At 44.6% G+C, this 24690-nt stretch overlaps 1 protein-coding gene across 4 annotated transcripts in view; it reads right to left on the reverse strand.

Moving 5' to 3' along the window:
- HYDIN (HYDIN axonemal central pair apparatus protein) overlaps positions 1 to 24690 on the reverse strand; it is a 378288-nt gene that overhangs the window by 94430 nt on the left and 259168 nt on the right. For 3 of the 4 annotated variants that reach the window (XM_032591379.1, XM_030298918.1, XM_032591380.1), the window contains exons 36-43: positions 23061 to 23300; positions 18094 to 18262; positions 15260 to 15439; positions 14606 to 14779; positions 12330 to 12503; positions 8069 to 8280; positions 3316 to 3453; positions 1391 to 1574 (exon numbers count right to left, since the gene is read on the reverse strand). In XM_032591379.1, coding sequence (XP_032447270.1) covers positions 1391 to 1574; positions 3316 to 3453; positions 8069 to 8280; positions 12330 to 12503; positions 14606 to 14779; positions 15260 to 15439; positions 18094 to 18262; positions 23061 to 23300 — 1471 coding nt within the window. Of the gene's footprint in view, positions 1 to 1390; positions 1575 to 3315; positions 3454 to 8068; positions 8281 to 12329; positions 12504 to 14605; positions 14780 to 15259; positions 15440 to 18093; positions 18263 to 23060; positions 23301 to 24690 lie in introns of those variants that run through there. The other variant, XM_032591381.1, reaches the window with a different exon arrangement.

Below are 24690 nucleotides of genomic sequence, written 5' to 3' on the forward strand. Positions count from 1 at the left end.
TAGGAACAGATAAGAATCAGGGTTCTTCCTCCACAGGCTGCCATGGGGATCATATAGGCAACCCTCTAAAGCATCTAGGCCCGTGCCTGGCAAATTCATAAGTGTTCAATAAAAATTAGATTTGAATATAATAATATTGTTACTGGATGCTGCCTTGGGACTTTTTTCAAATGCAGAAGATTTCAGGGAGAGGAGCCCATAATGCAATGGTGAAAAACCTCAATCCACAAGTAAATGAAAAAATGAAAAGAGATATTTTATTTCAAGTTGATGGTAACGGGGACATAAGCTTTCTGGAAAAGCAGGAAGTCGGAGGCTGGAACACTGCCAGGGATTTTCTTCCTAATTTTTCTCTGGATGAGAATGTAAGGAAGCAGTCTTTCAGTTCTGTTTAAGAACTAAGAGAGCTCAAGTTTGTAATTATTTCCTTAATGAAAAAGCACTATAATTTGCTTGGATTTTTCCAGAAGAGAGGTAAGGCCAAGTAAGGAAGGGCAGTGATGTCACCGAGCTGAGGCCAGAGCAGGAGTCTGCCTCCCGAGGAAAGTGTCACCTCCTCCCTTGGGGACCAGAATTTGCTAGGTCTGCTTATGACTAAATTGGGAACTCAAGCTAACATTACTCTGAGTGTGTGTGTGTGTGTGTGTGTGTGTGTGTGTGTGTTTAATTTTCAATCACTGAAATTTTTTTCAAGCTACTGTTGTAATGACAGGAAAAAGCAAGGTTTCAGAGTTATAAAGACCTTACTAATTTGCTGTGTGATCTTACACTGTTGATGTCTCTGAGCCTCCTTTTCCTTGTCTGTAAAAGGGGGACAATGATCCCCAGAGGGTTACTGTAAGGATTAAATAACCCACAGTGCCATTTAGAGACATTTCAAGTGTACAGAATGTTGGCTGCAGTGCATGGACACAGGAGGCTAAGATGTAGAAGCTGTTTTGTCAAGTTTATGAGCACTTCCAGTGTTTGCAGGAAATGTACAGTCCCCTTAAACAAAACCAACAAGCTAATCAGTCACCTGAGTCAGGATGGGACTTGTGATGTGTCCCCCATGGGTTGGTTGTGATTTCAGGGAAGATGAGAAGGGATGCAGTGTGATATTAGGGGGAAGGGAAACGTGTCTGTTACAAGAAGAGCTGGCTGGGTCCATTCCCTGTCCTGTAGTCTCCCGACAGGTCAGCCGCACCTCAGTTCCCTCGGGTGCAAAGTAGAAATAAGAACTTCTGGTCACCTTACAGGGTGGAGGTGAGCACCGATGACATGGCAGATGTAATAGTTTCATCTGCACAATGGCTCAACGTGGTGGAGAAGCATTTCAAAAAGTGTAAGGCTCTGTTGAAAGGGCTGTTAGGGCTTGGGAAGGGCAGCCCAGAAGAGTATGGGGCCTTACCTTCTTGCTCCTTTTTGGCTTTCTCTTGGGCCTTCATGACTGTGTAATCCTGGGCCATGTTGATTACGTAGATGTGCTCCCGGTTGCCAATGGCCTTCAGCAGGCAGAGGAGAGCCATAGCCGGGTTCCGAGCAAAGAGGGTCTCAACGCTATCAAACACCACTCCGCGGAAGCAGTCACTCAGCTGAAACCAGAGTGAGAAAAGACAGTAACTAAGGCCACAGTTACCGGGTTCTCTATGGAGAAAGTTGCTTGTTCTTTCGTGGGTGGTTTTACTGGGGGCTGCAATGGTCTCTGCTGACCTACTAGGCCCCCATGTAAATGCCGTTAAACCACCCTTCCACCTGCTACATTCAACATGCTGTTATAAAATTTGAGAGAAAAATAAAAATATTTTATCAGTCATGCAAGAGCTTTATCATACGTATTTGTAGAATAAGATTTCTCCTATCTCTACAGAAATAAGGAACGCAAACTAAACGTGAAAGTGAGGGTTTGAGCAGGTCCATGAGGAACAGGCAGAGAGGAGGGAAAGGCAAGGTATCCCCCCTCACAGAGTAACAGCAAGGGCACCAGTAGCAGGTGGGCCATTCAGATCTTTCAGTGGCGCTACTGCCTTGGTGTGTAACGATCTTGGTAATACTAACCACTGAGGAGCAGCCTCTGTTGTACATCAGTGTTACTCAAAGGGTGGTACACAGACTGGCCACCCTTGGCCAGGAGCTGATCACTACCAGTGTTTGATGAGACCAGAATCTTGTGCCAGAATGTAAATCAATGACATCACGAAAAACACTATTTATTTCAGCTGCTGTTTTTTTGTTTTGTTTTGTTTTGTTTTGTTTTGTTTTGTTTTTGTAGCAAGACTGTCGATGAAGGAAGCCACACAAACTCCATGTTTCATCAAAGACCAGTACTTCGAGTAGCACTGCTCTGCTGGCTTACTTTGGGCTTTACCAGTGATTTAACCTGGGTACACGAAACACCAGCACACTTATCAGCTCACCTTGCTCGAGTCAACTGAGAGTGACAGCACTGTGAACACAGTAGCCATCAAACCTTAACCTGAGTAATTTCCTGTGATGACATCTCCTCTTCTGGGAGCCTCAGGTCGCATTTTGTTCTATTGAAATGTGCAACTAATATCGTGGCCTACTTTGAAAAAGCCAAAGCCAATGGACAACTCCAGGACCTGGTGAGCCGTTTAGCTCTCTGCAAACCATAAGCAGCAAACAGGCTTAGGGGTGTCCTCCCAAATCCTGCTGATCTTGTTTTCTTTTCTTTAACTGTACAATGCTTATGAAAACAATTTTTTTTAACTGGAAACGGTTATTGTGTTTTTTGACTTGAAAAGCAATGTGGCATTGTAAAATAATTCAGAAATGTATGAACAGAACTAAAAATCCATTATCCTGCTATCCAAAGATAACCACAGTTAATACACTTTGAGAGTTTTTACTGTTTGTATGACATACATTTAGACATATTTTTATAGAAATGCAATTGTGCTGTACATACTATTTCGTAACCTGCTTTTCTCACTTAATACATTGAAAACAGATTTTTACAGCAATTAATATGGTTCCAAATTCTAACTTTCCATGGCTTCATGTTATGATTTTTTAATATACCACTGTAGGGCTGTATCATGAATCTGATTTTTTTTTTTTTTTAATATGTAACATGCTCAATGGTCCTTTAAGGAGAGTGACTTCAGGCAGCAGACTGCGCCAGGGCCAGTTGCCTAACAAGAGCTGTCAAAAGGACAAGAGCAAATGACTGTTGGGGGTGAAGAAGCCCACCTTTCCTCTCCAAGACCCCTGGGTTCTGAGCCGCCATGGGTGGGCCGTGGATCGGAATCTCAGGTCCCAGCACAGGGATGGAGTGTGAGCCGTGCAGCTCTGGGCAGGTGGGCACGGACGTACCTGTATGCGATCAGCCAGGATCTGGGTGAATAGGTCCTCAGGGAGCACACAGCTCACGAGCCCGGTCTCACCTCCAATACTGGGGCTGACACTGAGCCGGCGCTGTGCAGGCCCCGAAGGGAGAGGGCTGGAGGAAATCTGTCGAGCGGGAGAAAGATCAGGAGTTAGAATCCAGCTTGGTGTCTCAACAGCTCTCATACTTACAAGCCATATGACCTCGTGGAAATCATATAATCTCTCTGGGCCTCATTTCCTCATCTGTAAAATGGAGATTGCTTTGTAAAATGAAAGGTTTTCCTTAAAGAATTGCCTAAGCTTCAAGTGGGAACACTGTGAAAGGTGCTTTGTATATGTACACATTTGTTTATTCATTCAACAAATATTGGGCACCTATGAGGTACAAGGGGTCCCTCTAGCACTAGGGATACAACAACAAACAACGCTGGCAATGTTGCTGCCTGTGTGGTCCTTATTTCAAATAGAGGAGACAGAAAAGGAGCAGGTGAATATCCAAATCAGTCACATAGTCTGAGATAGTGACAAGTGCTAGGGAGAAAAGAATGAGGTAAGGACATAGAGAACAGTGACAGGGTTGGACAACAATATGAAAGAATGAGACAAAATCCTGAGAGAAGAGTCTTTCTGTGAGGGAACAGCAAGCTCCTTGCTTGATGGGCTCCGGGGAGCACGTGGGAGCCCAGTGTAACTGTACTGAGTGAGCAATGGGGAAGAGGGTCGGGCTTAATTCAAGTCTAAGGCATAGTCAGGGCTTGCAGACCCCACTAAGGAATTTGGATTTTATTCCAAGTGTTATGGGAAGTTGTTGGCATGTTTTAGGCAGACAATGATCTGAGTTTTATTTCTGAAAGGCCACTGTGCCTGCTGCATGAGGTAAAAAGAGCAGAGGCGGGAAGACTAGTTAGACATCTCCATGGTCAAGGCAGGAGATGATGGTGGCAGGGACAAGGATGCCATGGTGGAAGTGGTGAGAAATGGCTGATACTTTCTCTAACATTCCATCCCACTAGGACTTGGGATAGGATGTGAAAGAAAGAGGGGCACCAAGAATGATCCCTTGGGTTTTAGTCTGAGCATATGGGAAAATGGCAAAGTCATTAATTAAGAAAGAAAAAAACTGAAGGAAGAACAATTTTTTGCCTTGTTCTGTTTTGGGTGAGGGGCAAGAGTCACTTTTCAGACACATACATTTTGAGATGTGTTTAAACCATTCAACAGAGATAATGAATGTGAGTTTGCATGTGTGAACCTCAGCTGGGCAAGAAATTGGGGTTGGAGACAGAAATGTGAGGGGCACACGCATCCTGAAAATATTTAAGTACTTAATAAACTGGATGAGATCACCTATAGAGAAAAGGTAGATAACGAAAAGAAAAGAGCAGATGACTCAGTCCTAGCCTATTCCAAAAGCCTATGGATCTGGAGGATGTGGAGAAGCTGCAGGAGTAGGGGGAGTCCCGAATGAGGCAAAGGGGAAGGAGAAGAGCGTGGTGGTGTGCTGGCCAGAAGCACGTCCAGGAAGAGGACTTATCAGCTGCTGTGAGGTCATGTGAGGTGGACGACAGAACACAGGCCACTGGATCTGGCAAGATGAATGCCAGCGACCTTGAGAAGAGTGATCTGTGGGGTGGTAAGGACAAAGGCCTCACTGGAATAGGTGAAAGAGAGAATGGGGGTTGAGGATGAGGAGGGAGGTATGCAGCCATTCTTGGGGGGAACAGCCCTGAAGAAGAGTTGAGGGACAAGGTAAGAGCTGGAGGGGGAATCTGTGATGTCAGGACAGTGTTTTTAAAGATGGGAGGTAATAAAGCATGCATAGATGCTGATGAGAAGGATCTATAGGGCAAAAAACAAATGGGAGGGAAAGGGGATGACTGCAGGAATTCAGCTCTTGAGTGAGAAGGGGTGGGGTCCAGTGCACACGTGCAGGGCCTAGGATGAGAGCAGGGGCAGTGACTGTGGCAGGGAGGGTGCAGCCTGGCTCGTTGGTCTGGTGGTGGGAGAATATGGTGATTGTCTTCTCATTGTTGCTGCTCCCTCCATGGGTCAGAAGAGAGATCATCAGCTGGGAATGAGGAAGAGGAAACGGTCTTAGGGGTTTGGAGAGTGACGACCACAATAAAATAGTTATCTTGAAGAGATGGATGACAAATTTACTAGGGCAGACCAAAGGTCCGCTTGAGATTTGTGGTCTTAATTTTTAAATAAAGACCACTCAGGAGAGATGAAGATTGTCTCCAGCTGTGTTCAGCCGCTCTGCATGGAGGAGGTGGAGAATCGGCTGAAGTTTTGCTTGGAGAGTATGATGAAGGGCAAGGGGGCAAGGGAATGCCTAAAGTGACAGACACAGATAACAAACTGAGTAAGATGGGGAGTGAAGGGGGTGGTAGGCAGTGAAGATGTGGACTGGAGTTTTGGATGGGACCAGTTACTTCTCATAGAAGTCATCTGGAAGGTTAGAAGATGGTAGTCAGGATGTAGGATGTGTGGTCTAGAGGTCTTGGAATTTATGGGTAACGATGAACAAGTTCTTGAACATGACCATGGCAGTGAGGACCTGAGGTGGGCATGGGACTGAGAAATGAGAGTGTTGTATTAAATGTCATTCAAAAGATAAGAATTTCCAGGGAGTGCTCTCCCAGAACACAGTGATGTATAAACAAATGACCTTATATTACGGTCATATCTTTATTATGTGACATATTATACATTGCTTTCCACTTGCAACATAAATAAACTTTAAGTCATTGGAGAGTTCATGCTTTAGGAGAGCTTTAGAAAACTGAAAAGCCATTTGTGGGTGGAGCATGCCAACAGAGTGACTGTTGTCCAAAGCATGAGTCCTGTCACACTGGAGCAGTGTGAGCAGCCATGTGGGCAGGGGTGATCTTGAACAGGCTCTGAGTTCCCTATTTATTGCAAGGGGATTGGGATCAGATTTAGTGTTTTCTGCTGCCTTTGATATATTCTAAAAAGCCTTGCTTCACTGTCCAGATGGATGGAACCCAATCAAAGAAAATGATTCCCTGTTTAATACAAATGACACCCTGTTTAATACAAATATGAGTTTTAGTTCATCCATGAATACCATATTTGGTCTTGAGAAAGAGGGTTAAATGATGCTGCAAAAGAAACTGAGTCGACGGTTCCAATTTTCAAGATGTTAGAAGAAGGAGGGACTGAAACGAAGATGAGAGGCATTATTTGGCACAAATTCAGCCCCCCAGAGTGTCCCATCCAACCTGCATACCTCCTCTCGTGAGAAGACCTTGGCTTCCATTCCATCCACCTGCGCCATCCAACATGTGGGTCCTCTCCTGCAAGGGCCTTCACCTCCACTCTGTTTTCTTCAACAGCCTCCTCTGAAGCGCCCACCTCTCCCACTCTCCCTACTGCACTCTTGGATGGTAACAAGACCCACAGACTCTTCCTCGAATCCTGTTTCATTCTGCTGCCCTCCTCTTAATTCCTTCTCTCCATATACTGCACTTCCCATATACTACTCTCAACTCCCTTGCCCCTTGTTCTGAGCACACTCGTGCCCTTGCAATGATGACTTCTCTCTCTACCTCTGAATGACTGCTTAGGGAAATTTTGAAACAGTGAAGTTATGCCTTCCTGTCTTGGCTGGAGAATCAGCATTCTGAACTGTCTTTTCTTTCGTCCACCACCCATTTCTGGTTCTATTCCTCCCGGTGTACACATCAGTGCTTCGCCACTCTCCTCAACCATGCTGTGCAACACTAACCTCCTCAATGCTTCCTGCAAAGACTTTGCATCCTGCACACGTCTTAGAGCCACTCAGCAAAGACCTTCTCTGACCTCCGCTCTCCACCTGCCTTCCCCACACGCAGCTGTATCTGTTTTCACCTTTACTGACTCCAGAAGGAGCTGGCCCCCGTCCCTTTTGACTGTGCTTAGTCCTTTCCTCCCTGTCTCCTCCAGGAATCTCATTCCCTCTTGGGTGGATTGTCACCTCACACTCCTCCAGGAGCTCTTCTCCTTACAGACCTGCTTGTGCCTCCACCTCCTTTCTCCTTTCAGAGAAACAACTCTCTTAACCCTAAATTTGCTCCTCTAACAACTAGTCTCTTTTCTTGTTCCTTGAAACATCTTGGAAGCCTACACTCACTTGACTCCACTTTCCCCCCGACAACTCATCACCTACCTCTCCACGGTGCCATCCACTGTCTGGCCACAGCACCTGCTATTCTGCCAAGATTGTTCTCAAAGTCCCTTGGCTGAGGCGCAAACTTTCTGACTACTTTATGACCTTCCATGACCCCTGGGCAGCCCTCCCACAATTCATATGAACGGTTTCATCCTTAGCATTCCTTTAGTATTAGACTGAGCCATATGAAATTGCCGTTCCAATGGTTGAATGTTGGCAATTTCATGCGGTTCAAGCCAATTCCTTTTACAAAGCTCTTTTGTCACCAATCTCATTTTATTGCAAATATTTGAATGTGTGGTTATCTCCTTCATCAGACTCTTAGGGCAGCTTAAGTGCAGCGATTTTGCTTTATCTTTATTTTGTTAGCATTCAATCCAGTGCCTATAACATTAAAGTCACTTGCTGAACGCCTGCCAGATGACCTCTCCTTGCAGGACCTGCACCATGAACCTGGTGAGGGCCCCCACAGCAACGGCATGATGCTGACATGGCTGAGGGGTTCTGAGGAGAAAGGGCAGGCGGAGGGATCCCACCCCTCTTCTGGGGAACCCTGGTTTGTACCTGTGGCGTTTCGGACGCATGCTGGTGGTGCTGCTTCTGAGACCCAGAGCCATGGCTCTCCGCCTTGCTTTTGGCAATCATCATGCTCCCACGCATGGTCTTCGCCGATTTCATTTCAGGGGACAGGGTAGATTCTGAGGTAAACTTGCCCAGGGTCTCACTGCTCAGATGTGTCTGTCCCACAGCAGTTTGGCCTGAAGCAGCTTCCTGGGCTACACAGAGAGAGTGGGTTTATATTAAAAGTCACCTCAGGATGATCAGGAAATAATAGTGGGGATGGCACAAATCCTAGTGAGGTTGGTGTGATTCTCTTGAGGAGCACACAGCCGTCTCCATCTGCAGCTGGCTGGGAGGGGCTGGAAGAAGAGGCTACACACGCCGAGGCTGGATGAGGACAGGCGAGTGGAGAGGCTGGACTGGAGTCCAGGGCTCTTCGCTGCCCATCTGCCCAGTGGGTCCCATGTTAGTCTGCCCCACTTCCTCTTCCAGCCCCGAGGGCAAGCATTTCTGAAACTGCTGGTCCACTGTAGCCCTGCCTTGGAAAGCTGACACCTCAGATGGGGTAATGCGGTTGTGCGCTAGGCAGCCTCCACGTTTTCCAGCTCAGGAAGACTTGCTAAGGCTCCTTATTCCTTGTTGGCCATTTCCGCAAATAAGCCCTCAGAACTCCCTTGAGAGCTGTCACTATCCTTTGTCCCTCTGTCCCTCCCCTGAGAGCTGGTTATAGGTATAAGGACACCATACTGCACCTGGGGGTGTCAGGGGTCAAAGGGCATGAGGCCACCAGTGGAACAGCTATACCAACATTCTGTTGGTTGGCCCCTCGTTCATCCAGGTCCTGTTGCCCCCGGTGCCTCCAGGCTCTACCTGATTGTGATGGCTTCAGCCTCTTGCCACCTGTGCCCACTCACTTCGCCATGAGTCCTATGCCTCCACGGCCGCTCCCGCCTCCACTGATGGCTGTAGGGTCTCTTCTGTGCTGTCCCCATGTCTGTCAGCCTCCCCTGCCAGCAGCATCATCCTGCCATATCTTACAAAGCCAGCTCTTCCTGATATAATACTAATAAGGGTTTTCATTTCATCTCTCATTTCTTTCAAGACATCATCATTTCACCTCCTTTTTTCCTCACTGCCCAGCTTCTAAAACAGTAGTGTGGACCACATCTGTCCAATAGACGTATAATGTGTATGCAATTTAGATTTTCTAGTAGCCACATTAGAAAAGTACAAATCGGGGCGCCTGGGTGGCGCAGTCGGTTAAGCGTCTGACTTCAGCCAGGTCACGATCTCGTGGTCCATGAGTTCGAGCCCTGCGTCGGGCTCTGGGCTGATGGCTCAGAGCCTGGAGCCTGTTTCCGATTCTGTGTCTCCCTCTCTCTCTGCCCCTCCCCCGTTCATGCTCTGTCTCTCTCTGTCCCAAAAATAAATAAACGTTAAAAAAATTTTTAAGAAAAGTACAAATCGATTTCCATGGTATGTTTAACCCAATCTACCCCAAATGTGATTATATCAACAAATTTCTACCTTGTTATTTTACAGTCTTTTTTTCCTACTACATCTTCAACTCCCATGTGCCGCCCCCTACCCCCTGCCTGAATCGCCACCCCCAAGCAGCACATTTCAATTTGGACACCCATGTTTCAGGTGGCTGGTGGGTACTGCATGGGACAGGGACACACAGGGTTAGATTTACCACTTCTGCTTCAGGACAGCCTGTGGACCCCGCAGTGAACAGCAAGTGTAGGTTTGGGTTTAACCCCTCCATTGAAAGACTTTCTCCAAAGCGCCCAATGACCTCTGAACTGTGACCCACAGTGGCCCTCTCTCAGGGCTCATTCTATCTGTACTTCCAGCAATCTATGACTACATTCATTCATTGATTTGACACATTTTTGGAAGTATTAACTCTGTGTCTACTCTGTGCCAGGTACCAACCCAGGGGCTGGGAATGCATCAGTGAAGAGAACGAACACACATCCCTGCTCCCAGCTAACATTCTGGTGGGGTAGGGAGACAGTAGCATAAGGAAGTCAAGTAAATGGTATATGAACCAGTGATAAGGCCTATGAGACAGACAAGGCCAAGGTGCCCAGACCCAACCAGGGCACTGGAGAGGTGTGCAAACCCTTCTTGCCCCTCCCGCCTGCAGCTCTGTTTCCTTGACTTCTCTGCATCCTGCTCTCCTGACTGCCCACCCTTCTGACACTCCCTCTGCCTTCTCGGCCTCCCTGGCTTCTCCTCTACCCACACTCCTCTTAAAATATAAGTGTTCCCCAATGTCCTGTCCTGCACTTTCCATCCCTCTCCTCTTTCTGGAACTTTCTGGGCTGATTTTCTTTATTCCAGCAGGTGCACCTCTTACTGTCTTGAGGAAGACTCCCCCCGTTATATCTTTAGCTTGACATGACCTCCTCAGGTAGGAAGACCAAATCCACAGTTTCTTATGGGACACCAATACAGCTCCAAAGACCTCTGTGAAATGTAGTTTAATTGACAGAAAAGGAAACAAAATCTAAGAGAACCAGAATCATGATGTAGCTTGGGGTTCCCACTGACAGTAGCTGAAATACACCATCCCAAAATATGACTATTAGAGTTCAGGATATGCCACCTCAAAATACGCTGCTTGCTTTTGAACTGTGGGCACTTGAAAAACAGCAAATGTGGGGAGAAGACTTCTCTGACCTTCTCTTATCTGTCTAAAGACAAGTGTCCAAAGGGAACTCAACTGTCACAAATCCCCACCCTGGGAGTTCCATCCAGCAGAGTGGACTGACTCATCACAGGAGAGGAGACACGCTTGTCATTAACTACCGTACCCTCGTCCATTGTTCTGTGGGTCCATTCATCTTCCCTAAGACTCATTTGCTCTCCCCTAAGAGGACTACCTCCCTCCTCTTCTCTCCCTGTGAAGATGGTATTTAATTCAGAATTCTAAGTCACCTCATTTCCTCCTGAGTATCTTCCATGTACACAGGAAGGACACGTTAATAAACTTATTTTTTTTTCCTTGTTAATCTTTTACTATAGCAGTCTCTGCCAAGAACTCAGGATAGAGAGAAAATTATTTTTCCTCTCTTTCACTACTCAAAAGCTACTTTTCTGACCTTTTCAGCAAAGAATCTTCTATTTCCCTAAGCATTCTATGCAGAGGTATGGAAGGGGCATGTCTAAAAGCCCCAGCCGCTTTTATCAATCAACCAGCAGGCATGGTGCACTATTAGAAATGATGTTATGCTGTTATGAATGAATATTTATTAAAAATGGTTCCTCTCAGAGCAATCACTCTACTTCAATGTATTTTCCCAATTGAGCAGCCATCTCCTGCCCTGTCGGTCCATAGACAATCTGATGGAGCCAGAATTCTCTACCTCTGGTAGGCAGGCCACACCAGGCCTCACTACTATGGTGTTCAAAACCTTAATTAATTTTCTTCTCCAACAAACTTTCCCCTTTTCCCACATTTCCTATCTTGGTAAATGACATCACTCTCTTCCTGGTTTCCATGACTGGAAATTCTAGGTGACCATCTGGAATGCCTCCCCATCTTTCAATTTCCTGCCATGCAGGTGCTAGGGGGTCGGCTGGCCCAAACCTGTTCACTGTCAGCATCTCCAGTGCTTCCTTTACAAGACATTACAAGAGCTGCTTTCCTAGTGTGGCTTTCTGACCATTTCTCCCAGAGGGTGATAACTGCCCGACTCCTCTGTTCCTTCAAAATAAAACCCAAATTCCTAATCTCGGCATCAAGGTCAACCAAGATGGGCCTGAGCCTGCCTTCCCACCTCTAATTTACTGTCAGCTTCCTTGCTTTCTTGGGCCGGAATGTACTTGACTTCATCTTTGCCTGTCCTTTAAAGCTCATTTGCATGAAAGCTTCCCCAGATCAAGCTGGTTGGACCCCAGCCATCCCAAAGTTGCCCTTTCACAGAAGTCAGTATTCCTGTTACATTATTTCCCTCTGCTCTGAACAAGTCCATGTCTGTTCCCCTTCCACAAGTCACCCCCAAAAGTGTGGGCTGCCTCTTATTCATGGTCCTGTTCCCCGTAGCACCAAATGGGTGCCTGTCTGGGCAGCGGGGAGAGCCACAGATACTCAGTGAAGACAACTCTTCCTTGGGCTGTAAGTTGGCAGTATGTTGTAAGTCAGCTTTCAACCAGGCTGGGGGAGAAAAGCTCAACGGGGGACACAGAGAAGATGGGTATCAGCAGCAGGCTGCCGGCCACTTGACCACAGAAAGTCAGGGGAAAAGGCTCTTACCAGACTCTTCTCCTTCCTTCATGGACTGCTCTATGGCAGCTCTGATACAGAGCTCCCGGGCCCGGATCCCCGGGATGTTGCTGCCATCAGAGATCGCTTCAAGCACGATGGAGTCGATGTTCAAGCAGGCTGCATTGTAGTACCTGGCCATGCTGACTGCGGTGGCTGATTTCCCTGAAAAAAAGGTCAGGAGGTTGAATTTCTTGGCTCTCAGTTGCTTAGTGTCTCTAGACAGAAGAAGTTTCTAGAATGGAGGCCCCTGTAGAGAAATCTCTCCAAGCGCTTTGCCTCTATGTCTCTTGTGCGGCCACAGATGGCAGCAGAAAAGAGAAAGGAGACCGGAACCACAAGTCAGGACCACGGATTCTTGTCCTCATTCTGCCACCCATGTGTTGTGCACTGTGTGATGGCAACACGTTTGCTCTCTGGATTTTCTCCTCAGTCTAGATGGTAATTCTATCAGATGACCTTTAAAAGTCGTGTAGCTCTACTGTCTCTGATTCTAATGGGAAGACTTTTTTGGTTTAAAGAATAACTTGTGTTGATCTTTCTTTTCTCATTTCAAAATATCTGCTTGTTAAAAAGAAAGCAGAAAATTCAAAGAACAAACAGGAGGGAAGGAAAAAGAAGATCCATAATTTGCTCACCCAGAGATATTACAGTTAGCATATGGCTGCTAAGTATGTATATATAACTACCTTATTTATATTTCTTATAAAGAAATGGGTTATGTGGTAGGCTGAACAATGTTCTCCCCCCCGCCAAAGACATCCACATCCAAATGTCTGAAACCTGTGAATATGTTACCTTATGTGGTAAAGGGGGTTAGCACCTTCGATTAAGTTAAAGATCCTCATATGGGAAATTATCCTGGATTATCTGGGTGGGCCCAACATAATCCCAAGGGCCCTTATAGGAGAAAAGCAAGAGGGTCAGAGTCAGAACAGGTGATTATGATGAAAAGGAAGAGAGACTGGAAGATACTATGATACTGGTTTTGAGGATGGAAGAAGGGGCCACAAGCCAAGGAATGCAGGCAACATTTCTAGAAGCTACAAAAGGAAAGGAAATGGGTCCTCTCCTAGAAGCCTCCAGAAGGAATGCAGCTCTTTTGACACATTTTAGACTTCTGACCTTCAGAAGGAAAGTAAATTTGCATTGTTTCAACTTACTAAATGTGTAGTTATTTGTTATGGTACCAATAGGAAATTAATCCAGATTACAAATCCTGAGTATGACATTTTTCTTACTTAAAATGATGTACCATGAACGTCTTTCTATTCATTTAGTACATTTCTATGGCACTTAAAGAAATTCATACTATTCATTCATACTATTGTGTGATCATCACCACCATAGGCCTCCAACACTTTTTCATCTTCTCAAATGGAAACTCTGTACCCATTAAACAACAAGCTCCCATTCTTCTCCTTCCCAGTCCCTGAAAACTACCACTCTTCTTTCTGTTTCTATGAATTCGACCACTGCAAGCACTTCATATAAGTAGAATCATACAGCAATTATCCTTTCGTGATGATTTCACTTAGTATAATATCTTCAGTGTTCAACTATATTGTAGCATGAGTCAGAGTTTCCTTCTTTTTTGAGGCTGAATAATATCCCATTGTACCGTATTTTGTTTTTCCGTTTATCTGTCAGTGGACAGTTGGGCTGTTTCTACCTCTTGGCTATTGTGAGTAATGCTGCTATGGACAGGGGTGTACAAAACACTGTTTATAGTGGCAAAATAACTTACTATGTGGATGCACTAAAGCTTAATTAACCAGTCTTCTATACTGAATGCTTCAATTGCTCCCAAGTTTTTATGATGGTAAGCAGCGCTGCAGTGAATGTTCATGCAGTTAATCTTTGTCCACATCACTAAACAGATTCTTAAGGTAAGCTTATAGAAGTAATATTTCTAGTTCAAGGAGCTTGTGCTTATTTCCCCCTCTCCTCTTGTTTTATCATTTATTTTTATTTTTTCCCCTCCTCTTTCTAAAGAATTTAATGTCTTGGATTTTTCCCTAATATTATTTTAAAATTATTGGAAGAATATAAGCTCAAACAACTCAGAGATATATTAATTAAAAATAAGGTGTCCCTGCTCTTTCTCTAACACTGTTTCTCTGAGATTGGCAATTTAATAGTTTGGGGATAGTCCCATGGTATACAAATCAAAAAAAAAAAAAAAGAGTCTTTTGTTATCTCGAAAATTACATGTGCGAACTTCACCACGACCCTTAAAGTGACAACCCTCGGGAGCTGCGGCATACCCGACAAAGGTGTCCCGTGGATGATAATGGCGATGCCCTTCCTGTTCTTGGCCATGCGGCCTTCTGCAGAAATATCAATGCCCAGGTGGCGCGCGATCGCCTTGCTCACTGGGTTGTTCTCTACTTCTCCAACCTCTTCCGTCGAGTGGCTGTCAATACTCTGTATCTTGTCAGCTGCAAATTAAAAATATACGTGTACAAGTGCATGCCCATGGGCATGCCCAGAATTCATACAGTCTGATGGAAAGGAGAACCACTTTTTCTTTTTGAACACTGCTGCAGCACAGTGGCAAATTATCTGCTGCACATGTTGTCACAGTTCCCACTCCCCCCTGCAGTGGATGGGAAGTGCCCTTTATAGCTGATAATTTGTCGACAGCTACTGGAAGTGAAAATACAGATACCCTTATTGACTGTTAATTCCATTTCTGGGGGAATATCTCCTGCTGAAAAAATAATACTGGAAACTAGCTGAATGTGCAACATTAAGGGGAATGGCTGACTAAGTGATGGCATATTCCTACTACAGAATTAATACACGGTAGTGCTAAAAGGCTCAAGTGTGCATTTTAGGGAGAAAAGTAAAAAGGCACTGGACAGTCTTCCCACTTCTCTTAGAGAGAACTGGTACAAAACATTTAAATGTTTGGTTACTTTGAAACATTATTTTTTCCAGGCTTTCCTCATCCTCCTCTTCATCCGGGTAGGTCTTGGACTCGACTGTGGGAATGTGTCGTTCTTCAGGGTTGGACGTGACAGAGATCCCTTGGCTCAGTGAGGTCCTCTTTGTACTGCCAGAGGTGCCTTGTTCTGATGAGGGCATATCTTCCTCTTCTGCCCGAGAAACAAAGAACAAAAACATGGGGGAAGTGTTGGGAGGGGGACAAAGGAGACAGGTATGGAAAAAGAAAGAGACAAAGTGGAGAATCGCTGACCTGGTTACCATCACCCTGGACTAGCCAAAGCCAAGAAACAAGATCTGCAGTCAGTTGGCTGTTAAGAAGCTTCTCTGCCCAGGGGCACCTGGGTGGCTCAGTCACTTAAGCATCTGACTTAGGTTCAGGTCGTGATCTCGTGGTTCGTGCGTTCCAGTCCTGTGCTGGGCTCTCTGCTGTCAGCACAGAGCCTGCTTCAGACCCTCTGTCTCCCTCTCTCTCGACCCCTCTCCCATTGGTTCTCTCTCTTTCTCTCTCTCTCAAAATAAATAAACTTTAAGAAAAAATTTCTCTGACCAGAGTGTTTCTACATCTTAACATCAAAAAGACTAAAATTATATATTTTCTCCAGAAAATTTAGAAAATTCAGAAGAGCAAGAATTATACAATTCATCTGCAAAAGAGATGTAGATAGAACAAGAAACAGTGACCGAGGAGTTGCAGCTGGACTTTATGATACCAGCACCGCAGAGCTGTGGCCTCTCAGATCCTTAATTTTAAATTTTTCAAAGCTGAACTTGGGATCATGTTGTATATACCAATTTGTAGCCTGTTTTCCCCCTAAATCTGTCATGAACATTTGTCTATGCCATTGCCAAGTACACCTACCAATTTGTCTGCCTAGAACCCTCCTCACAATTTCAGTGGGGGTGTTGGGCTGTGACTGTACAAAATGACCCCCTTTACCGGGCCTGTTGACGGGGGTTGACACTGTCTTTGTTTAGAGGTTGGATCTGAGGCAGAGAGGTCGGAGGTCTCCAGTGACTGGCTTCCCTGGCCGTGGTGCGGGAAGCAGGGAGGATGGTCTGCACGTGAGCAGAGGGAGCACAGGCTCAGGGAAGCCCTGGGGAAAAGCTGAGTATGCACCTTCCTGGCTCCCTCTGAACCCGTGGGTCCTTGTTCTCGGCCAACTTCCAATGGGCCAAATGAAAAAACGAACCCACAACTGTACTGTGTAAGGACGGGGACAAGAGCATCTCTGATTTTGTGATGCCCTTTACACATGGCAGCACCCCCAGCTTTCTGTCCCAGTGGTTCTGAGTTCCAGTGTCTCCCCTCCCACCACCTTCCTGGTTGTGGGCTCTCAAAGACAGGGCCTGTTTCACTGATCTGTTTACAGTGCTTCAGCTCCGTTCTTGGAACACTGTGGGTGCTTGTTATAGGCTTAACTAGTTACCCTAAAATTCTTAGGTTGAAATCCTACTCCCCAATACCTCAGAAAGTGGCTATGTAATAAAGTTAAAAAGGGGTTATATGGATGCCCTATTCCACCCACACTCCAGTATAACTGGTGTTCCTTAAGAAGAGACTAGGACAGACACAGACAGAAGACCATGTGAACACCAGGGGAAGACAGGCAGCTACAAGCCAAGGAAGGAGGTTCTGCAGACATTGACCCAGCTGACACCTAGATCTTAGGCTTTGAGCTTCCTGAACTATGAGAAAATAAATTTCTGTTGGTTAAGCCACCAAGTCTGTGGTCTTTGCGATGGCAGTTCTGGTAAACTAATAGTGCTCAATGACACTGACCAGGAGACTGAGGGCAAAGGTGGTCTTCTTCTCTCATCTTCTCCTTTTAGGACAAACTAGTATTCTCTGATTGGCTCCCTTGAGAGACAAGACAAGCCCAAGGTCAGGAGAAAATGGACTCCATTCCATTCATTCATTCACTGTTATAGCACATGTTATTGGGCACTGTGACGTATCAGGTGCAGTTCCATGCTTTGGGGTTACAAGTGGGGAATGCATGATCACTGCCTTTATGGGGGCTTCTTATTGGGGGGGGAGACAGGTATGAAGAAAACAATTACACATGTGATGACTATTACACAGAAGAACAGGGAGGGCACATTTCCAAGATGAGGGCATGATAAACAGGAAGGAGAAGCATGCATCACGACAAGCTGCACGGTGCTACAGGTCATCAAGGACCCCTGATGCTCAGGTGCACAAAAGGGAGCCCATGGATGGGTGGTGGGGTAATACAGGGGCACTGGGCCAGAAAGGGGCACATTATGAGAGCACAGTCCAGTTTTATGATTGGGGTTTGGCTTAAAAACCGTGGAGGGCCAACCTCATCCTTGGGGGAACCCCCACTCCTGACCTCTCTTAGGACACCAAGTTGTACCCTGTGTGACATATTCAAGCACACACAGAAGCCACGGAGTACAGTGGTTACCATCGTGGATGCCAGAGTCAGAGAGATCTGGGCTTGAATCCTGACTCTGCCCCTTCACACTGTGGACCTGGTGTCTCAGTGCTTTAGTCTCTCAGGTAAGTGTGTAAAGCCTAAGTGTTCTTCTATCCCTCTATTAGCTGTTTTTAAGCCTGAACTCCCCACTAGACTCTAGTGGGAGCAGAGCGTATCCTGTCTCTGCATTCATACTGTGGGGAGAACAGGCCCATTTTGTGACATTACAGATGAAATATGTGAGGCACCAGCATGCGCCCAGCATGTGGCAGCTGTTCGGTAAGTGGCCGGCCTCCCAGCAGGGACCCTTCCAGGGCGCCAGCGCAGTGGCTGAAGCTGGGCTCTCGGCCCTGAGCTCTCACCATTTTCCTGGGCCAGACTCTCCAGAAACTTCGCCTTCATCTGTTCCTCTTTGGACCGCTTCATCTCCTTAAAGTACTCATAAACCTCTGGGGGTAGCTTTTCCCCTGGAACACGGGGTGGCAGCAGCAGGGTGTTGTAGGAATCATAGCCCTTCAGCATTCGCAAGATCTGCAAGAGGATGGCAAGAACTGCTGCTGGGTGTGCTAGAAGCTTTCTCCTGACAGTCCTCGGAGGGTCTGCTTACCCACCAGGTAAAACCCCTGCTCCTTCCTGTACAAGGGGCCTTTGGAGAGGTCTAGAAAGTAAGGCCGGGCCCTGAAGCTGGGGATGCAAGATCTTGATTTTTGCCCCATTTGAGCCCAGGCATTTCATATGTGGAAGAGAATTTTCGTCTTATTTTACAAATATCATATACTGTTTTTCTTTCTTTCTTTCTTTCTTTCTTTCTTTCTTTCTTTCTTTCTTTCTTTCTTTCTTTCCCTTGACAAAAGTACAGAACTCCATTATCCACTTTGAGCTACATGTTCTTGAAAAACACTATAGTTAGAAATGTTATACAAGGGAGGAAGGTGGTTGTCTCACAGAGGATTCAGGGAGAAACAGATAAAATGGTATTAAGTATGTGTGTGCATGAGTATGTGTTGGGGTATGGGGGTAGGGAAGGAATATGTATTAGGGTTATCAGACAAAATACGGGATGCCCAGTTTAATCTGAATTTTAGATAAACAGTGAATAATTTTTTAGTACAAAAATGTCCACATAAAATAAGTCATATGTTTTTTATCTGAAATTCAAACTTAACTACATAATTTGTTTTTCTTTCTACAAAATCTGGTAACCCTAGTGTGTATGTATATTTATAAAACCAGTGCAACAAGGTTCTAAAAAACAATTACTTCCTGTATGGCCTAATTTATGTGAAAAATCTGTTTTGTTGAGTAACTTTCTCCAGGATCATTATTTTTGGTTGTGTGAAAACCACCGTTAAGAAGCTCATTCTAGGGGCGCCTGGGTGGCGCAGTCGGTTAAGCGTCCGACTTCAGCCAGGTCACGATCTCGCGGTCCGTGAGTTCGAGCCCCGCGTCGGGCTCTGGGCTGATGGCTCAGAGCCTGGAGCCTGTTTCCGATTCTGTGTCTCCCTCTCTCTCTGCCCCTCCCCCGTTCATGTTCTGTCTCTCTCTGTCCCAAAAATAAATAAACGTTAAAAAAAAAAAAAAATTAAAAAAAAAAAAAAAAAAGAAGCTCATTCTAAAATTTATATGGATGAACAAAGAGCTAAGAATAGTTAAAACAACTGAAACTAATAATCCTATATGTTAATTATACTTGAATATAAAAAATGGTAAAAAAGGGAAAAAGAATAGTTAAAACATTAATGAAAAAGAAAAAGAGAGGATTGCCCTACTAGATATTAAGACTGTTGAAGCTGGAGTAACAGACAGTGTGGGACTGATGTTGGGATAGACAAACTGACCAATGACATGATATAGAGAAGAGAGCTTGGAAGAAACCCACTCATACATGGAGTTTGATTCAGGAGAGAGGTGGCATGGCAGGTCAGTGGGTGAAAGGAAGGAATATTCCAAAGACTGGGTGATGGAGACATACAAGGGCCTGGACAACTTGCTTCAACTGGGGCAATTCTAAAGAGACAGGCCAGCAGTAAAGCTTCCTGTGGGGTCTGCTGAGGTCTCTGCTGTAATCTCATCACAGCTCATCTCTCTGCCCGGCACTGCTTGCCTTATTCTTCACTGGTGTTGCTCCTGAGAGGGCTCCCTACCAAATCTGCATACACATCTCGGAGTCTTAGACTCTGCTTTGCACTGAACCTGGCCCACAACAGAGGATGCAGTGCCAACATAAGCCATTGAGCGTTTCATGAATACCTAATGAAAAGATTCCTTTCCAGAGCGACAAATTCCCCTTCTGAGAAAAACTTCGAGATGCAGAATCTAAATTGGGTAGAGCATAAATATTACATGTAAAGAAGACAGAAGATTTAAAGGCTGAGTTGGGGGAGGGTCCAGAGGAAGCAGAACCACCTTAGCTAAGTCATTCCCAAATTCCTGACCCACAGACAACATGAGATAACAAACACTTATTGTTTTAAGTTGCTAAGCTTGGGGGTAATTTGTTTTGCAGCAATAGATAACTAATTAATAAGCAAAAAAGCATCAGACTTCATGAACAGCAAAACCTTAGAAGAAAACAATGGAGCAATGCATTTAAGATATTCAAGTGCAGAAAATGTGAGTCAAGGATATGGTATCCAACCAAACTTATCTTCAAGCATAAAAGCCACAGATTAATAGTCATGAACGTATGTGTACTCAGGGAATAGTGTTCCCATGATCCCTACCTGAGGAATCCACTAGAGAATGAGCTTCAGACAACAGAGTGGTTACTGAAGAAGCTTCATCACAAGGACTGGTGTTGAACATTGAATGTATTTAAATATAGAACTAAAACTAAGTGATAGAAATTAGGTTCTGACATCATAATATTATAAGCTCTGACATGACAGATACACCACAAAAAGCAAAACATGGAGGGGGTGTACATGAGATGATTACCCAGCAGGCATTAATTAAAAGAATATCATTTTAAATTAGAGGATGGTGAGAAGAGAGAAAAAGAGATTAGTGGCTCATTTTATAATTTCTCACAGTAGGAAACTAAGAGGCAGTTTCTAGAAAGTAGGGTACTAAGCAGTTCATACAGCTCAGCCTCAAGGTAGCAGAACAGGATGGAGATAGTAAAAAGGTACCTGGAGAGATGACGTGGAACAGAATAGAGAGCCCATAAGTAGACCCAAATAAATATAGTCAACTGACCTTTGACAAAGGAGCAAATGCAATACAATGAACAAAGACACTTTCCAACTAACAATGCTGGACCCAGACACCCACATACAAAATACCCAAATCTAGATAGACCCAATATCTTTCACAAAGCTTAAAATGGATCATAGGCCTAAACGAAAACCATATAATTATAAAACTCTTAGAAGGTGATATAAGAGTGACCTAGGGTGTGGTGATCACATTTTAGATACAACACCAAAGGCATGGTCCATGAAAATAATAATTGAGAGGGTGGACTTCCTTAAATTTAAAAACCTCTGCTCTGCAAAAGACAATGTCAAGTGAGTGAAAAGACAAATTACAGACTGGGAGAAAATATTTGCAAAAGATGCATCTGATAAACTTGTGTTATTCAAAATATTTAAAGAACTCTTAAAACTTAACAATGGGAAAACAAATCACCCAATTAAAAAATGAGCCAAAGACCTTAACAGACACCTCACTGAAGAAGATATACAGATGGCAAATCAGTATATGAATAGATGCTCCACATTGTATGTCATCAGGGAAATGCAAATTGAAATGAGATACCACTACAGACTTATTAGAATGGCCAAAATCCAAAACACTGACAACATCCAATGCGGATGAGAATGAGGAGCAACAGGAACTTTCACTTATTGCTGGTGGGAGTGCAAAATGGTACGACCACTTCGGAAGACAGTCTGGCAGTTCTTTTTTTTTTTTTTTAATTTTTTTTTCCAACGTTTATTTATTTTTTTTGGGACAGAGAGAGACAGAGCATGAACGGGGGAGGGGCAGAGAGAGAGGGAGACACAGAATCGGAAAGAGGCTCCAGGCTCTGAGCCATCAGCCCAGAGCCCGACGCGGGGCTCGAACTCACAGACCGCGAGATCCTGACCTGGCTGAAGTCAGACGCTTAACCGACTGCGCCACCCAGGCGCCCCTGTCTGGCAGTTCTTATAAAACTAAATGTACTCTTACCATACGGTCTGGCAGTTGTGCTACTTGGTACTTATCCAAAGGAGATAAAAATGTATGTCCACACAAAATCTGCACGTGGATGTTTATGGCAGCTTTATTTATAACTGCCCAGATATGGAAACAACCAAGATGTCCCTCAGTAGGTGAATGGGTAAATAACCTGTTATGTCCAGACAACGGAATATTATTTAGTACTAAAAAGAAATGAGCTATCAAGCCATGGAGGGAACTTAAGTGCATATTACTAAATGAAAGAAGCCAGTTGGAAAACGTATACTGTATGATTGCAACTATATGACACTCTGGAAAAGACCAAACTATGGAGATAGTAAAAAGACCAGTGGTTGCCAGGAGGTGGGGGGTGGGGAGGGATGAATAGGCAGAGGAGAGAGGATTTTTAGAGCAGTGAAAATGCTCTATATGATACTATAATGCTGGATACATGTCATTATCCATTTGTCCAAATCCAAGGAATGTACAACACCAAGAGTGACCCCCAATGTAAACTGTGAATTTTGGGTGATTATGAAGTATCAATGTAGGTTCATCAATTGTAACAAATGTACCACTCTAGTAGGGGATGTTGATAATGGAGGAAGGTATGTATGTGTGTGGGGCAAGGGGTATATAGGAAATATCTGTAACTTCCCCTCAATTTTGCTGTGAGAAAAAAGTTTAAAACAAGTACATGGAGGGACAATTGGAAAATATGTAGCCCTGAACAAACAGAAAAAAAAAAGTGGCAGATTCAAGCCCTAACATAATTTTATTAAATGTAAATGGTCTAAATACACTAATTAAGGATGGAGACGGCCAGAGTGTATTTTTTTTTAAAGACTCAATTACATGCTGTCTACAAGAAACTCACTTCAAATATGACAGCGGCATACATTCTTTACTATTACAGTTTTAGCACGCATTAGTTTTTCAATTAGTTGTTTAAAATGTGTAATGAGATCACAAAGAAGTAATAAATTCTGCTCAGAGCAAGGGTCAGGAAAGGCTACAAAGTGGGCTTTAAATTGACAAGGAAGGGCTTAAAGTGAAGAAGAGGCAAAGGTTAGGAGGAAGTTGTCCATGCAGAGGGAAGAGCACAGGTACATGGTAGGACCCAGCAGGGATAGGAAAAGGACATTTGGTTTTGGCCTCTGCTCACCTTCTCTTCTAGGAGATACTGTTGGTCAAATTCTAAGGAGTAAAACTCAATGGGAAAGTTGCAGGGATTCTTTACCACCACCTCAGCCTCGTCTCCAGGTGCATAAGGCAGCAGTGGCCCCAGCTCCAGAAAAGAGGGACTAAATTCCAACCGTGGCTCAAGACCTTGCCCCTCTACCAGCAGTGTAAGCTTTTGAGGACTCTGGGCAATCTGGAAAACCAGGGTTTGGCTGTAGAATTTCTGGAAATCATAAAAAACAAAACAAGCATCTTAACTTTTTGTGTTACATGAAACACAAACCTGAAAAGCCACTGTGGGGACAAAATTGAGAGAAAACTTTTGGGGCACCTGGGTGGCTCAGTCTGTTAAGCGTCTGACTTTGGCTCAGGTCATGGTTCGTGGGTTCAAGCCCTGTGTCAGGCTCTGTGTTGACAGCTTGCTCAGAGCCCGGAGCCTGCTTCGGATTCTGTGTCTCCTTCTCTCTCTGCCCCTCCCCTGCTCACACTCTGTTTCTCAAAAGTAAATAAATGTAAAAAAAAAAAAAAAAAAAGAGAAAACTTTTCATGTAAAATTACATGAGAGTAATTTATATTACTGCATTAATACTAGGTTTCTAGCACGCTAGGCACTGTACAAAGTGCATCATCACTCGTAAAAGGCCCTCTGAATGCCGCACTCAGATCCTTCAGACCCTCCAGTGTGTTCAGATGGGCCACTGTCTGCACCTCTGGGCTCTCATTTCATGGGCCCTGCTGCCTATGGGCAGGGAAGGGTGGAGCAGAGTGCTGGGGATTAATCCCTTCCAGGAGCAATTCTCAAACATTGACTCAGGAACTACCACATAAATACCCCAGGTCCCTTGCTCCTGGGAGGGGATAATTCTGAAATATGCATTTTGTCTATTTCCACAGAGTTTCCCAGTAGGATTATGTTCCAGTCTCCAAGGTAGCTGGCTCATTCACATGCCTTATTAGCTGCCTACCTTTCCCTGACCACCTCCTACTTCTCCATCAGTGTTTCCTACACTTTCCAAATAATCTGTTTGCACTTGAATCCTTGTCTCCAAGTATGTTTCTTGGAGAATCTGAATTAATATAGAGAAGTCATTTGAAAATACAGTTAAGCAGTGGGTCAGGGGTAATCAGCTGGGGCATTCAGTTTATCAGATATAATTACAATCTGAATACCAGTTAATAGTGATATCAACTATTCTAATCTGGTTTTTACTGGGGGACCTACTAAAAATGTGGAATCACAGGCCCCAACCTTAAAGATCCCAACTTGACAGGGGCAGGGTAAGGCTGGGAATTCTGCATTTTTAACCAGATGCCCAGGTCATTCTGATACAGGTGGGTTCATGGCTTGGGTTTGGAGGCCATGAGTGGCTTCATGATTTGAAGAGCTCTTAACTATCTTAGCTCAAGGGAGAAAAGCAGATGGATGGAATGCGTATGGACATATATACACACCCAGAAAATATCAATTGACGGAGACAGTAAGAGAATGAATTATTGACTAACAGTTATGGGCTTAGCACCTTCTGACCCAAACTTCTATATTTTAATTGCTTTTTATGGAAATATTCCAAAAACATTTCATTCATTTCCTTGTTTCTTAACATAGTGTTCTG

Source organism: Lynx canadensis, chromosome E2 (genome assembly GCF_007474595.2).
Source record: "Lynx canadensis isolate LIC74 chromosome E2, mLynCan4.pri.v2, whole genome shotgun sequence".
Classification (NCBI taxonomy): Eukaryota; Metazoa; Chordata; class Mammalia; order Carnivora; family Felidae; genus Lynx; species Lynx canadensis.